General features: G+C 42.5%; 1 protein-coding gene across 3 annotated transcripts in view; it reads right to left on the reverse strand.

The window, feature by feature from the left end:
- Nucleotides 1–16,405, reverse strand: part of LOC109854372 (insulin-like growth factor 2 mRNA-binding protein 2) — an 85,007-nt gene that overhangs the window by 52,929 nt on the left and 15,673 nt on the right. For all 3 annotated transcript variants that reach the window (XM_020427404.1, XM_020427403.1, XM_020427402.1), the window contains exon 2: nucleotides 9,835–9,898. In XM_020427404.1, coding sequence (XP_020282993.1) covers nucleotides 9,835–9,898 — 64 coding nt within the window. The remainder of the gene's footprint in view (nucleotides 1–9,834; nucleotides 9,899–16,405) is intronic.

Genomic DNA, 16,405 nt, shown 5'->3' on the forward strand with positions numbered 1-16,405 from the left:
TCGCGACGTGCATATTAAAGATATTGCGGCGGTGACGGCGGTGGCGACAAAAAAAAAACGAAAAAAAAAAAAAAAAAGCAACAAAAAAAAAAAAAAAAAAAAAAAAAAAAAACAAGAAAATTAATAATAACCGCGTCGTTCGAGATACGCATCTGGTCTGGTCGTTTTCGGCCAGGTGCAGCAACGCACGTCGTCTTCCGTGATCCGTGCATATTCCACGGCTCCTCCACGGCGTCGTTCTTTTACGCCACGGTCACGGCAATTAAGAAGCATCGCCGTTAAAATCGCCCTCGAGTACTCGCGCCCGAGTATTCTGCGGAACCAGCGCGCGCCGCGTGTGTGTACACGAGCCGTGTGTCGTGCGGAATTTCAATTCGTTTGGAAACCTGTTCGCGCAACCCGCGGGCTACTGCGTTTTCACTTTCGCCGCGCGCGAGCACTAAAATACTAATGATCCGGAGCCGCTGCAAAAATACGATGTACAAACGGAATCAGAATTTCCTATCTCACATTAAAAACGCGCACATCCTCCGAAATGACTATTTTATTGTACAGAAATAGCGTACGAAAAGAAGGTTCTTGAATATCGAATCAAAATCAGAGAAATAAACAAGCGAGCATGACTCGGGCGTGGTTGATGGAAATTAAAAACAAATTTTCTCTCCAAATGTGACGTGAATCTAACAAAGTTTATTATCCGTAGATTATCCGTTGCCGATTATTCAGAAAAAAAATTCTTTTGAAACCACGTCTGGGTGCTCTACTTAGTTTATTCCCCTCGACATTGATTTTATTAACTTGTGTAATTTACACCGACGTGAAAGGCAATCAAACTGTATCATCCGGTGATAATAATAATGACTTTATGTAGACGTGCTCGTAATGAACTCGTACGTATCAGAAACAAAAAAAAAAAAAAGATCATCGGATCGACCGTAAATATCGCGTCAAACCTGCCATAAACGATGTTCCGTTCTCTGACGGTCGGTCAAATATTCGAAGATAAGAGCAGCTGGCCCACGAAAAAATCGTAAATCGCGCGTCTTCTTCGCAATCTCAAGACGGGCATGATCAGATTTCGCGAAAGTGCTCGTTCGGGGCAATAACGAGAGGGAGAGAAGAAAGGGAGGAAACGCGTGACAATTATTGCACGTCAGCGTCCCTTCATTTCGGAATAATTAAGCGAGGCCCTTTTACACCTGCGGATCGCGCGTACCACGCGTATCCATGAAATCCGACGTTCACCCGTGACCGGACACGGGGCCCCGCGATCCGGAGGCTCGATAAGAGATCGATAAGCGGGGTAACCGCCTCCGCTTCTTCTTCTCCGACGGTGAAAAGACGCGAGAAAAAAACGACGACGTCACGACGAAGCATTATGCAACGCGGCGAATCTGTAATTAAGATTTTCGCCGTCCTCTCTCTCTCTCTCTCTCCTTTTCTCTGGCTCTTCCCTTCTTCCCTCCCGGGGCTTACGTGATTCGCGCTGTTATTAATTATTAATGAAGGGGATGTGCGCGGTCATCGTCGTATTTCCAAACAAAACAGATTCGGCGTAAGTAACCGACGCGATCGTCCGCGATACCTTTTATCTCTGTCGCAGAAGGGGTCATTTGTGTGTCTGGTGTTTAATTTAATAATAAAATTCTCAATGTGCGTCCGAGTAAAAACGTAGTTTTACAAAATTAAATGTAATCACACACCGGGACAATCAGAGGCCAATGTGCATTCTTTTGACCACATCAATTGTCAATTTGACGAGTATTTGAAAAACAAAAAAACGTTTCATTGTTATCTTTTGACTTCTTTGATATTTACGTAATTGATTAACAAAAACAGCTTCCAGCTACAAAGATTTTAAAATATTTCACACTTATTTTATCAAATAAAATTACTCAGAATGTTTCTTCGCAAATCAGATTGCGTTTCTGAAATCCGTCATTTTGACCGGAGTTTGCTCGTTCTTCGGTGTTAAATTTGTTTTGATTTTTTCTCCCGTGAGGACACATTACATTCTAAGAAATTCGCGACGACGCGCCACTTATTGGTTTACACCTTAATTCGGCTGTTAGCGGAAAGTCGCAAGCTCGTTTGCGCCAAGCTCGTTATTGCGGGGTCGAAAGAATCATTAAGCGATGAGAGCTCGCGGCGTGAATCTTCAGACGTCGGTTCACGCCTACGTCTCGGCGACGATAATCGCATTATCGCGCGCGTTACTCAAGAGCGCAAATTACATTGCATCCCGGCACCAGCATCCGATCGGTAATTCGGATCGAAGCGGTTGCGTCACGAACTCTATACAGTTACAAGCTTTCAGCTTGAGTTACTCGTTATTCTGAAATTCTATAATTAATTACTAATATATCATTAATTAATTATTATCTATTATTAATTTTTAATAATTAAATTATTTACAATTAGTTACAGCTTAACAATAATCTAAGATTTTTGTTTACGCGTCGAAATCCTACGCGCGCGTTTTTTTGCAACTTCAAAAACTAATTAAATTATTGTCCACGAGTATGTGTTTCAACCGGTCGTCTCTCCGAGTGCGCGATTAAGAAAAATAACGAACGTAATGGCATTTCGCATAATTACAACGATCCCGGCTCGAGGTTCCGCCTTTGTTATAAATCAAGTGTCGCGTTTGCATATACTCTTGTCCTCTTTGGATCGTTAGTCTGAATCACGATCCTGATTAATTACGCGCATAATTGGCGATTCGTTGAGCATCGCGAACGATGACTCGCTCGTCGAGGAATGGGAGAATGCGACGAGATAAGCGCTGACGGCGCAGCGCGTGCAGACGACGACGACGACGACGACGACGACGACGACGACAACGCAGCTGCAACGGACGAAGAGCTCCGCGAGAGCTCCTCCTCTCGCGTTGGGGCGCCGTACCTCGGGGCTTGTAAGAAGACGCGTACACTTTTGAACAAACACATCGAACGCGGAGATCCTACCGAGCGGGATTGATTACGTCGTTTCACTTTCACTTTGTGTCGCGTTAATGTCCGAAGAACAATGAGATCGTTAAAAAACATTGGTGTTTTTATTTTTTCACATGCGTGCATGCAAATTGTATATAAATGTCAAAGACATTGAGGTCATTGTTTATCAAGTTTATATTTATTTGTTTACTTATTTAATACAATATAACTGATTTACAATGATTCTTAAGTTCTTTAATATTTTATTACTCGGAAATTTGCGAATACAAATTAAATGACGTATCTCTTATTTTTGACACTAGTTTGTCACTTGCAAGGTAATTCCTTCACTCATATCTATTTGTTTTTATATTTACTACTCACACGTCTGCGCTTAATTCAATTTTTAAAAATTATGTTTGTCCAGATTTTCATTAGTTTTTTTTATCTACTGATCTAACATTTAAAAAGTGCGAGATGTAACTGGTCACATTTGAAGATCGAGAGATTAAAACTTTTGCGCACAAAACCCAACGTTTTATTTGTGTGTTTTTTTTTAATTTACATTTTAACTTCGTGAAGTTAATCTGTCTACTATACAAATTGGTTTTTTTTTTATACAATGTAATCGGTGAAAAGTTTTCAAATGTAAAAAGCCAAAGAAGAAAAACACGCAGATACCTGAAAAGAAAGCGAGCGGAAGTGGCGAAAGACGGTAGCGCCAAGTTAGAAACACCGAGGCAGTTGAGGAGGAACTTGCGCTCAGTGAAAAGAAAAAAAAGAGAAAGTGGCGAGAGGAGCCGGCTGTGTGCATCGTCGGCGCAACAAGTGCACGCAGAATGCACTTCGATCGCTAGAAGCCGGCCGGCGCGAGGAGGTGAGGTGGCGAGTCGAAAGGGGTGGAGAAGGATGAGAGAGAGAGAGAGAGAAAGAGAGAAGCGGTGGAATTAAATGCACGACAAGGGAAGGGGTACAAGCAGACGGAGAGGGCACGAGGTTGGCACGCGCCGAGTGCAACGATTCGCCCAAGGAGGAGGGGGAGAGAAACAGAGCGAGAGAGACGGAGAAAGAAAGAAGATCGAAAGGAGCGAAAAAGAAAAGAAGAAATCGATCGAGATGCATCGTAAAGAGAACGAGAGATGCGCGCTTCATAAGATCCGCGGAACGACAGTACTCGTCGCGTCTCTTTTTTTTACGTGTCGCGGTCGAATTTTTACGACGTGCATTCGAACGATCGTAAGAACGAGTGAGACGCGTCTGCGTCACAAAATGCATCCGGGGACTGCTGGCCGGACTGCACCGGCCGCACAGGGGGGCCCCGCTACCCCTTTTTCCTTATACAACCTCCCCTGGTACATGTATACACATTACAACCTGCGCCGACCTCACAGTAAAGCCGTGAGGTGCAGCGGCCTTGTCATGTAAATGAGAAAAGTGCAGTTGTGCGCGCGCGCGCGTACGATGTTATGCGGAAATGCAAGCGGCGCGCGCGTGCTTTCCAGTCGTATGCCATGACCGGTATATGCTCGAATGACTCTTTTAAAGCGCTAGGTGCAATGTTTTCTAGGGGTGGACGACACGGGGACACTTGCCGCCCGAGGTGAATTACCGACGTAAACCGAGTCAAGGTAACGATCCGAGCGAAGAGATATCATGTGCAAGACGCACAACTGTCGCCTTGAAAAAAAATTCGTGACATCAAAAGAGTTTAAAAGACGGGCATAAATTGGATGTGTTAAATAATTAACGAAATATGTTTCTTTTATCGGATTAGTATCACAGAAAGTTTCTACTCGCAATTTTTAATTGTCTCAATTGTGTTATTTTATTAGCTGGTGAAGAGTATAGAAACAGTGTCTACGATACTTAATTTGACCAAATATTTAACATCCAATTTACGCTTATTTCAAGTCTTTCTAAAATAACTTTTTGTTTGTTACACATTCAAATCTAAATTGGAATTTTGAAAATTAGTTTTTCCGAACACTTAAAAATAATTTCCAAAATATTTAAAAGAACCAATTGGAAAGAAGTGTTTTCATACAGTTCTGTAATATATATTTTTATTTTCGGTTTCGGGCTGCAATTTGGTTCATCTAGCGCATCACGAGCGAGCGGCTCGCACGCACGAACGAAATAATGCGCACCGCTTATTGTACGGATGCACCACGTTTTATTTATTTTTTTTTTTTTCACGGCCGGTGCAGATATTGCGGTCGCGCTATTGCCTGACATATGTGATGAGTAATGCCACCTCGTATGATTGCACACGTGTTGAATTGCGGAGTATCGTGGTAACGAGTGGTTGTCGACAGACCGCAAACACTGAACACTTCTCGATGAAACGTAATTCTGAGAACTTTTTTTCTAAATTGTCACGCAAAACTGACAAAACCGTCTAAACTATACCCTTCAGCGACCGTTTCGATTGTACTTGATATTTAATCGCGGTAGAATGTTTAACGTAATTATAGAATATAAGATCAATAAGATGAACGTTCCAATGACACTTAAAAAAAATAATTATTATAGATAAAAGAAAAAAATATTAAACGTAACAATTCTCAATGTTTTTTAAGTATTTTCAAGTTACGTTTTTAAATGTTGATTTCTGTTGCAAATTATTTCTTTAATAAATGTCCGGCCATCGACATTTGCCCGGTTCATTGGTTCACTTTATGATGAGAGCGAAATATATCAATAAAAAATGTATCTAAATTCGAAAAGCTATATAAAACAAATTTTAATTGCTTTCAATTAAATTCGAGCGCGAAGGGGTTAAAAACTAAGAGAAGCAACCGGAGCGCGTTTTGCGGCTCGGAGGCTCATGCTCACGGGGTTAGGCATCTTCCGGTAGGTTCTCACACTCGCGGGGGCTACTTACGGGCGTAGAGAAGAAAAAGAGAGAGCGAGAAAGAGAGAGAGAGAGAGAGAGAGAGAGAGAGAGAGAGAGTCGATGGCAGGCAGAGCCAGTTAAAGTGGACGGAATCGGGAGCACGGTGGATCCCATGGAGGGCATTGTCGAGGGCTCGGTCGGAGGGTTGAGACAACCCGCGGGCTTAAACTAGTTTCCGCTCGTACCAGTTCGCCACTTCCACACCGCGCGCGCGCGCGGTCTTCCTCCTCTCTACCTTTTCATCCCTCTGGGTCCCCCCCTCCCCCGTTATCCCTCCGCCTCGTTCATCCACCTCGTCCTTTCTTTCTCCACCTCTCCGGTGTTGCGCGCGGACGTCGCTTTACATTTGAAACATATCGGCTTATATGGAAATGAATGTTTAGCCATGCATCGGCTCCTAAACATCAAAAAAACGAGGCGAGCTCGGCTCGCTGCTGGAAACCGCGCGCGGCGCGTCTTCTTCGGTTCTATTGCAAGAAGACAACTCGGAAGTGATACCCGTTTCCCTGTCTCTGTCCCTTTCTTCACAGGAGTGTATAATAAACTTCTACTTCTCTCGTCTCGGGCATCCGCTCTCCCATTCTTGAATAACGATCTCCTACTGCGCGTAGTAATAACGATCGCGAAGCAATCGTGCGAAGATCCTTGCGCTATTTGTACTTTTCGCATTGAAATTCAAATGCGAAAAAGGACGGTCGTTTAATTTACACTTTATGCGTATTTATACTCATCGCGATCGGGGAGAGAAAAAAGGCAATTTTTGAAACGGAGACCGAAGAGGAGGAGGGGGGGAGAAGATGATGATGTATATAATTCTATTTGTGTCGTGAAGTACATTAACTCGCGTCTCCTCTCGAAGATTTTAATGAGGTGAACGACCGGACTAGTACCACTGACATTTGTTAAAGAAACATAAATTTGGTTTGCAACAAATATTTATGCACATATGCAAGGTTGGAAACTAATGAAAGATCTTGAAAACTACTTAAAACATTGAAAATTGTTTGAGATATCTAAGTATTTTCTTAACAAATATTTGGTCATTAGAACATTTTTCTCTTCCTTTTTCTTCATCTCTTGCTAAATTATTTTACTAAAAAGAAAATAGTTACAACAAATCAGTTACTTTCTTCAATTGAAAAGAAAAACTGGACTGTAATAATAAATACATCAAAGAAGAGATATGCACTTCTGAGCTAACACGATAGAGTCAACGTTATCCGTCGTACTCGACAAAATAATCCGCGGTTTTCTCTTTTAATTGGCGTTATCTTCAGCCAAGTATTGATTTGGCCGCCCGACAAATTCGATTTATGCGGCGGCACGTTCCCGAGGTATCGATAAGGCTTGCAAAAGCAGGGACGAGAAAGAGAGAGTAGGAAGAGAGACCGGTGGCGCGTAAGGGATGAAAGAACGGAAAAAGAAACGGAAAGTGAGCGCGCACAAGTCCGGGGGATGGTGAAATAACAGATTGCAGTTGTGGCACGAGCGAGCGAGGCAGCCTGGACTCTCTCTCTCTCTCTTTCTCTCTCTCGGTTCGGAGCTCGCGAGCAGAAGGCAGGTGCCACATTTTTTTTTTTCGTCGAATTGCGCCTGCCACACCGTCAGGAAAGAGGCTGGCCTCTGTGCGCGCGCGCGCGCGCGAGAGAGAGAGAGGCTCTCGAACTTTGCTACGCAAAAACGCGTCGCGTCGACTATTTGGGTTAATCCTTCCGGTACCGCATCATTGTTTATTGAGAAAAAGACCTTCGGTTTTTTTTCTTCGCAAATTATTTCTACGCACAGTTTTCGAAAGTCTCCTCGGACGTTCACGTGGACATTGCGCGTCCGCGTCTATACTCGCACAACGCGGCGTAATCGAGCAGGAATTCAAGAAGACATGTCAAACGGAATAATTGAGTAACGAAAAAAACCGGTTAATAAATTTTATGTCACGTATGACGTTTCCGTCATAAAAATATCCACTTGAAGCTTTATCGTCAGTTTATCGAAACTGCGGTCGTGTCAAATTTCGTTGCGCGTGAAATTTATCACGCGTATTCTTTTACACCGAAGAAACAAGGTAACGTACACGCGAGAGATATTACAAGATAAACAGAGCGCGCCTGATTATCTGGCCGGGTATTGACTCGTCAGACGAGCATTTCTTTTTTTTTATCGTGCAACCTCCGAAAATGCGTGATTTATTACGGCCAACGAAATTCGTCGTTTTACGATATCGCATTTGCGCTCGATGATATCGCGCGCGCGCGCAGCTTGGCGCTTCGTTATCGCGCGTGTGACGACGTCTCGTTATATATACTGTGACACAATACGTACCCCGTCGATCCAACGTGTGAGAGCATGTGAAGAGAAACAATGGCCAATGTAAATAGCAGTTTACCAAATATCCGCCATGCAACACACACACACACACACAACACGAACACACTCAACGCTGTCTAGCGTGACGCTGTAAAAGCGCCGCGCGTTTTTTAAACCAAATATATTAAATTATTCAATCCGTGCGCTCTCTTCTGAATCGAAGTGAAAAGTCTACGAAAACAAAACTTTGCCAAACCCGCGTTACCGCGAGACAAATGACCGGACATTTATTAAACAAATAATTGTGTGTAAATATTAATTGCGACAATTCTCAATGTTTCATGTAATCTCTAAAATATATTTAATTGTTAATATCTAACTTTATATAAAAATACTTTGTTATAAATATTCTTTGATAAATGTCCGGTCACTTGTCCGGTCCATTGAAACGTTCGTCGTTCTCACGACGAATCGTAGTTTCAAAAGCAAAAACGCGACGAGTTCAGAGTTTCAAACCGCGACGATTTAATCCTCGACGATTTTTGCCCGGGCACGTTTTGGTCACGAGAGTGTTCGAAAGAGTCTTCTGCATGCGCTCGCGCATTTACTCGCGTGCGGCCAATTACGCACCTTGTTACGCGCGCGGTATTACGCGCGCGGTCCGATCTCTCCTGCGATCTCGCATGCATGCAACACACGGGTTAACGAACTTTTTTTTTGAAGTTCCGCGTGCGCTCGCAATCGAGCGCGCGACATCGAGTGTGTGTATGTGTGTGTGTGTGAGAGAGAGAGAAAGAAAGAGAAAGAGAGAAGGAAAGAAAAATTCAATGCGGAACGTGTGAGAGAAAAGATATGCGCGCGATCGGCACGCATATTAGCGAGTACGCCCAGTAGTCGCCAGATGTAACGGCTGAGTAATTTCGTTAATGCTCGATGCCGATCGCGGTCTCGCTACACACACACGCACACACACAAGACGGTATGCTTCCTGCATGCTGCGCGAATTACGACGATCAGTTAAGCGAGCGGTAACGATTTAGCGACTTTATTAATTCGAGCGAAAGCGCTATTACCACGTGCGCGCGCGTTTTTAAACGCTTGTTTTTATTAAGCGCATTCTGTCGAAAGGTTTATGGTTGTTGCGCGTAACCAGCGACCGACAAATACTCGTGAGTATTGAATAAACCGATTTTTCGGCACCGGTTGAAAATCAAACCGTGGGTCTGCGTGACGCATTTTATTCGATTTAAAAAATAATAATAATGAGTTTTGCAAAAATTCTGGCGTCTTTTTTTACGTGTCTACTGCTGATACGCTTTATTGTTTATTTGACAAAAAACATTTTTCTCGTGATTTTTGAAAACAGTTTCGAAAGGACAAGAAAGACCCAAGATTCAGATTAAAAATCCGAAACAGAAACGTTTTAACAAATATATTTGTGAAATATGAAAAAAAACAAAGATCGAAATGATATTGTGCGCGTGAAATGATATTTTCGTACACGTGGCCTTTGTATAAAAGAAATCAAGCTTGTTACAAACAATTCGGTTTTGTAAACAAATGTAATCTATCGGAAAACAAACATCGATACAATGTGCTTGTTTTTTCTTTTTAAAGGCCGCTTGTATTTCAGTTTTTAAAGTTCATGCTATGAAGCCGTGCTTTCGTCATCACAAGGAAATGTCCTTTTTTGAAACTTACCGTTTCTTGGCCGTGCTTGCCACGGACGGTTCCACAACGAGCGAGGATCCGAGATAGGTGTATCCTGCAACAAAAAAAAGAAAGAGCAGGTTTCCAGATGTGTCTTTAAACAGGCGCGCGAAATTCATGGGCGCGTAACAACACACAACGGCGGCGACCAGTAAATAGAACGATTACCAATCTTGCGGGTCGGACCTTGTAACAGGGTGTCCTTTCAGCTATTCAAATACTAGGAGCGCCGAACTGAGAAAAATTAACGGTTATCTCATTGTTCCGGCACAATGCGAGAGAGTATCTAAGACAGCGGTAGCAATCTCCCGCGTGTATCTTATTAATTACATCAACACTCTTCTCTCTAATAAGAAAAGATATAAAAAATAAAAAGTACAATAATTAAATATAATAATTTTTCTGTTTGTTTTTTTTTTTTGATTCACGAGAAGATCGTTTCTACGAGATGCAAGTCCCACGTATCTAAAATGTAGATTTTCGAATTGAATTTAATTCGAATTACGATGTGTGTTAATTCGCACTCGCTCGCGGCTTTCACTGGTCTTGTTAATTTTCTTCTACGCGGTTGAATGGAATAATTTCTCTTTTATTTTCCAAATTTCCCGAATCGTCTGCGTTGTGCGCGCGAAGAAGAGAAAAATTAAACAAACACGCAATTCTTATCTACGTCAACACGTGAAGGTTACGCGACTGGGTTACGATACGCATTTGTCTGGATTTTCTCATGCGCTTCTCCCGGGATGAATGGCAGAAATTGGATTATCGAGTCAGCGCGCAACCTGTTTGAGCCGCGGCTACCACGACCTCTGACCCCGGAGATCCCGATGTGGAGTGAGAGATACGGGAGAGAGTTTTCTCATGGAAAAACACACGGCGGTCGGTTCCGCGCGGTTGCTTCCGGGATGTGCACGTGTGTGCGCGCGCGCAGAGATCGCGCATCAATCCAACGCTAAAAGCTATCACCAGAGAGAGGCTACACCTCACTCATATTCTAATCAGGATCAAAAGGTTATGTGAACTGCCGGACATTTCGAAGCTCGAGAGAAGGAGAAATAAATTTTTGAAAAGAGAAGAAAAGGGAAGGGGGCAGAGGTAGATTAGAAGCGGACGCGCACACGTAACACACGGCACACAAGTACATTTCCTTTTCGTTTCCTACGCGCCAGGTGTCGTTTACCGGTCAAGCTCATCTAATTTCCCATGACCGGTTCCACGCTGCGCGAATATCGCGAGAGAAGAATAGATTCGCGAATCATTCTCGCGCCGCATTCACGATGGCCGTTCGATGCGACGCTCGTTAAGTGGATCCGTTGAAATTCGCGCGTGTTTGCTCCCACTTGAATTTTTTTTTTACCCAAGTCGATTGCCCGTCAAAATTGTGCCACCGCTTTGTAACAAGTCTCTTTCACAGTTACTAATATAATTTATATAAATTATTATTTAATGTATTTTAATATTTGTATTTTTTTATTTTTGTACATTAAATACACACATTTGTTATTTGGATTATTTTCAATTTACATAAGATTCGATGCGAGTTTTATAAACGCAACTCGTGAGATCTTTTGACGAGAGAACTAATGATAGAACAAGATAGTATTTTTTTTTATTTCAAAATTTTCTTTTATTTTCAAATATTCGAAAGTGTAAATTATAACCGTTTCAAATGATTCGCTCGATGAGACCGATAAAATATATCGACTTGTTGCAAAGAGAGAGAAAGAGAGAGAGAGAGAGAACAAGACAACATTTTTATTATCATAGTCACAACGGCGTGGCTCGAGTGGCGAACTCGTTTCTCTCTGTGGAGAGTCTATTAGATGCTACATTCGATATAATAAAAAAAAAAAAATTACATACGTACGAGCTGGGACGAGAAAGTGAGAGAGAGAGAAGAGAGAGCCTAGTAGAGCTTGGGAATGCGAATGAATTAAAAATACGAGAGTATGAAACGGAATAAGAAGAATGAGAGGTAGCAGAAAAATGGCGCGTACGCGTGTCTCTCTCTTCTTCTCGGTCATTCGCCACAAGGGAGACGAAGAAAAGTAGACGGAACAGGAGGAAAAAGAAGTAAGCATCTAAATGGCTACTTAGTATGTCTCGTGTCAGGTCTGGCCCCCTTTGCGCGCGCGCGCGCGCGCCCAAGAGAGAGCTGCTGCTTCGTAGTAATAATATTCGTAAGTGTACCTAGTGTGCACGAGTGTGCTCGACCGCGTAGCCAACAGGTTTCATGCGAAAGCCAATTCGGAGGCGAGAGAAAGAGAGAAGGCGCGCGCGAGAGAAAGAGAGCCGGGGGTACATCCTGACGAGGCTTTAATTCGATTCTTATGCCGCGTTAAATACGCCGCGCATTTTACGCCCGATTTCACGTGCCGTAAAGATAGGTCGAGATTGCACCGGTGGGGTTAACTTCGGCCATCATCATACTCTCTCTCGGCCGAAGTACCGAGGGCACCTTGAAAGGTGCTCCGGTCTACCAAAATATGACAACATCAACAACGTTGTAGCTATAAAACGAAAGAGGGTAGGTAATTTTTATTTGACCAACGGGGAACGCGTACGAATAATGTTGACGGTAATGTTATATCACGCGACGAGTGCGATGGAAAATGTTGCGTGGTATGTGAACAAAATGTGTGTGTGTGTGTGTGTGTGTGTGTTAGACGGATTAAATTTGTTGCTAAATAAAGAGTTTATAAATCGATAAGGCGACTACACGCGAAGTCCCACGGTTTGACTCCCTGGTCAAAGTGTCTTCTCGCAAAATTTTTTAAATTTTATGGAGAGATATAATAAATAATTTTATAATATTTTTTATACACCATAAAATAATATATATAATAATTTTTTGAAATATATTTATATATTTAAGATGCAAACCAAGCATCTTAGTTGAATTTTCAAACTGAAATTGATTCGAATTTCCATGTGTGTGTAATTCACACACGTTAAAAAAATATATTTACACGCACATATTGGCATCGCATTGACCTTAAACTATCTTCTAATTGGATACTTTCACGAGCTTAAAGTTTGTTGCAAGGTTTGCATAAATTTCTTTCAAAAAGAAGGAGAAAAGAGTGTTTTTCAAATAGAATTTTCACACGCGGTTAATTTTAATATATTGCAATATAACAATTTTCTTAAGTAAATAATATAAATTTAAATGCAATAATTTATCCTTCTGTACATCTTACGTACTGTGTGGAATTTTTCTATTAAAACCTTTTAATTTGAGACAATTGCAATTTTCTCTGGCGCCTGATTAAAGCGATAACGCGGCATTTTGCCGTGGCACGCAATCGCGGGGAACGAAACCGTTCGCAAATGTCGACGAATTTCCGGGAAAATCCCCCGGCGCTCGGTTTCGGCAGTGGGACACCCGTTATACGCTTAAAATATACGGCATCTCGTATGGGGCGCGCTGCGAAGAAATGCAGAAACAGCAGTTGCTATGCTAGATATGGTACTACTCCTTCCAAAACACACTCACACCCTCTCTTCCCGTCTCTCTCTCTCTCTCTCTCTCTCTCTCTTTCTCTCTCTCTTCTCGGCGCGTGTGTTGAAAGAGTGGATGAAAGAGAATGACAGAGAAGAGAAAGAAAGGAAGCGAGAGAAAAAAAGAGATGACGAAAGAGAGCATCGGCTGAAGAGAGAGCGAGAGAGAAAGAGAAAAAGAGAGAGAACGAAGAAGAAACACACCACACAGAAGGGGCGAGTTACACGTGGTAGTGACGACGTGAAGAGGGCAGACGAGGATATTCGGAGAAGGGCAGAGAAGGGCTAAAAAGGGTGGGGGGATGAAGCGGGACGGAAAGAGGGAGGGAAAGAGGGGGGCTACAAAAGAGGGAGTGAAAACGAGATCGACTGAAGGCAGCGAGCGAGAGCACGGGGGATACGCGAGACGACGAGAGAGCGAAAGAAGAAACGAGAGAAAGAGAAAAGAGCGAGAGAGGGAGCGAGATGGCGGTAGGGCCCTCGTTTCGGGAGAGAGCTCTAAGCGCGCGGTGGTCCGGGGTCTGGAAGCGGGTTTCGGAGTCGAGTCGAGAGAGCCGGTGTATGTATATATGCGCGAAGAGAGCGCGGGCAGGAGAGTAGTAGGTTAGCAGGCGCTCCTCTCCCTCGAGGGAGAGGGTGCTAGCGGTTCGTCCTGATGAACGAGCAGGACGGCAAGTGCCTTTATAGTGGGTCAGCACTAGACCTGGGCACCCGGCCAGCAGCCTTCAAGGTCTCCTTAGTGTGTGCGCGCGCGCGCGCTTCTCTCTTACCCTCTTGCTCTAACCCTCCCTTGCCCTGTGCTCTCTGGCTAACCCGCCTGCCCTTCTTTTCCCCACAACGAACGCGGAGAGCCGCCAGATAGGTGAGCCAACTTCTTCTTCGTCTTCGTCTTTTCGCCGGTTAGGCTAGTAGGTTAGGTTGGATTAGAACGAGCTAGCGGCTAACTTGGGCGCGCGCTATCCAAACGCAGTGGAATTACCGCGTAACATACCTAATACTTATTTATTCATGTTTTCTCTTTCTCTTTCTATCTCTTATACTTTTTATATAATTTCGTATGTCCGCTCTCAGCGTTTCTAAGCCATTTATTTATTATCCCTGCGTATCAGAAAGGGCTTCTTCTCACCCCATGATAAATAAATTTATCTCTTTCTCTATCTCTCTTTTTGTTCTTTTAACTTTTTTTTTCTCGTCACACTCTCGTGACGACTCGAGCCTCTTGAAGTACAGAACAAAACTCGCGTGCCTTCGATTTTTTTCTACAATGTGTTTTATCTGAAGAACGTGCGTAAAGATAAAAATATTTTTAAAAATATTCGAGCTTGTTTGGTTTGCTCTTATCAGAACTATGAATCATGTAACGTTTCGTTTCAAAAAAAAGATAATGTTACAGAAAAGGAATAACGAGGGACGAAGATACGAAGTGACAAATAAAGAGCGGATGTGATGTTCGTGATATCAAGTATCAGCTACATATTGAGCTGCGATCGTTTCCTTATGTGCTTGTGTCGCTTGTACGATTATTCTAACGAGATTGTTTTGCCGAGCGAGGTAACCCCGAATGTGCAATTTAAACTGCAACGTCCGCGGTTTTTTATCTCCGCAAACTGATACGAGACGGGAAGCATATCTCCGATAATATGTTCACATTCGTTTCCACGTAACTCAACTATCTGCGCTTTTGACGCGGATCCTTGTCTTGCTTCTTAATTAATTTTTTTTTACGCGGTTCTTAATTAATTTTTTTTTACGCGGTAACAAGAGGAATGTAGTCCAAATTTTGTATGGTGTATGTTTTTAGAGCAGAGTTTAATCATTTTAAATATTTACTTTAAACTCGCAATATGTTTTGTCCTAAACTTTCCCAAAGGAATCGAACGTCGATAGAACTAAACTGTTTAACGCTGTAAATCCTCTTGTACATTAATATTTTTCCTTGATGGAATTTTTTATTGGTGCAATATTTTAAGCGAGATAAAGGCGCAAAGAGAGAGAACGAGAGAGAGAGAGAGAGAAAGAGAGAGAGAGAGAGTCATCGAGTGACATAACACTGACAATATTCTTAGCGGGGCGAGGCGGGGTGCAAGAAGCAAGGTGTTACAGGGCGAAGAGAGGAGAAAGAAGCGAAGAAGAGAGGGCCCGAAAGTACATCGGCTCCACGGGGAAGTAATGAAATATTTAGGTAGCGCTGCGCCCGGGAACGAGAATGGGAATGGGAATGAGAACAGGTTCCTGTTGCGCATTCCAGGCCGATGCTGAATACCGATGCCGTGGACACGGCGGTTGGCACGGTTAGGTACATAAATTACTATTGGGTTACCGCTCGCGCGCGCGCGAGCGCGCACGCTGCCTCTTTAGTCCTTACGAAAATTCTTCTTTTCTCAAGTGAGTCACTCCTCAGAAGAGCAGATAAGAAAAAATACGTCTCAGGAAAACTCAAGAATTTTCATGCAGTCGAGTCGATCATTGGAACAATCTCTAATACGTTTGGAATGAAAAAATATATTGCTTCACGGAACAATTGTCTAATCTTTACAATGTTCGATGAGGATTACATATTGTCTGTGTGTGACCTGATGAAGTTTACACGAAGAAAAATTACGCAATTTTAAAATTTGAATTAATAAAACAGGTTTATTTGACCTGTGATCTAATTAAACACAAAATTGATATCATAAGAAATTTAGCAAAAGATAGAATTATTTTTAGCGAAGATTAATTCGCGTGTTTGATATTTGCGGGAAATATATTTTTTATTTTATTTTAAACGTGTAAATTAAATTCACATAATAATTTGAATCGAATTCAATTTGAACATTTATCTAGTTGCATCAAAGATGAAATATCTAGTTTTCCTCTATAAAAATTAAAAAATCTACTGTGAAAAAGAAAGAGCGAGAGAGGAGAGGAGACACCGGATCTTCGGAAAAATTGTCTTTATTCTTTAAAAAAAAAAAATTACGTTAACTATGATGGAATTTTTTCGACTGCCCACCGCGCAAAGGTCAAAGCGCCCGATTTTTGTGTGGTTTTTACTACGTCTCAGATATTTCTGTGTACA

The sequence above is a fragment of the Pseudomyrmex gracilis genome, unplaced genomic scaffold, assembly GCF_002006095.1.
Source record: "Pseudomyrmex gracilis isolate BER0280 unplaced genomic scaffold, ASM200609v1 scaffold_64, whole genome shotgun sequence".
NCBI lineage: Eukaryota > Metazoa > Arthropoda > Insecta > Hymenoptera > Formicidae > Pseudomyrmex > Pseudomyrmex gracilis.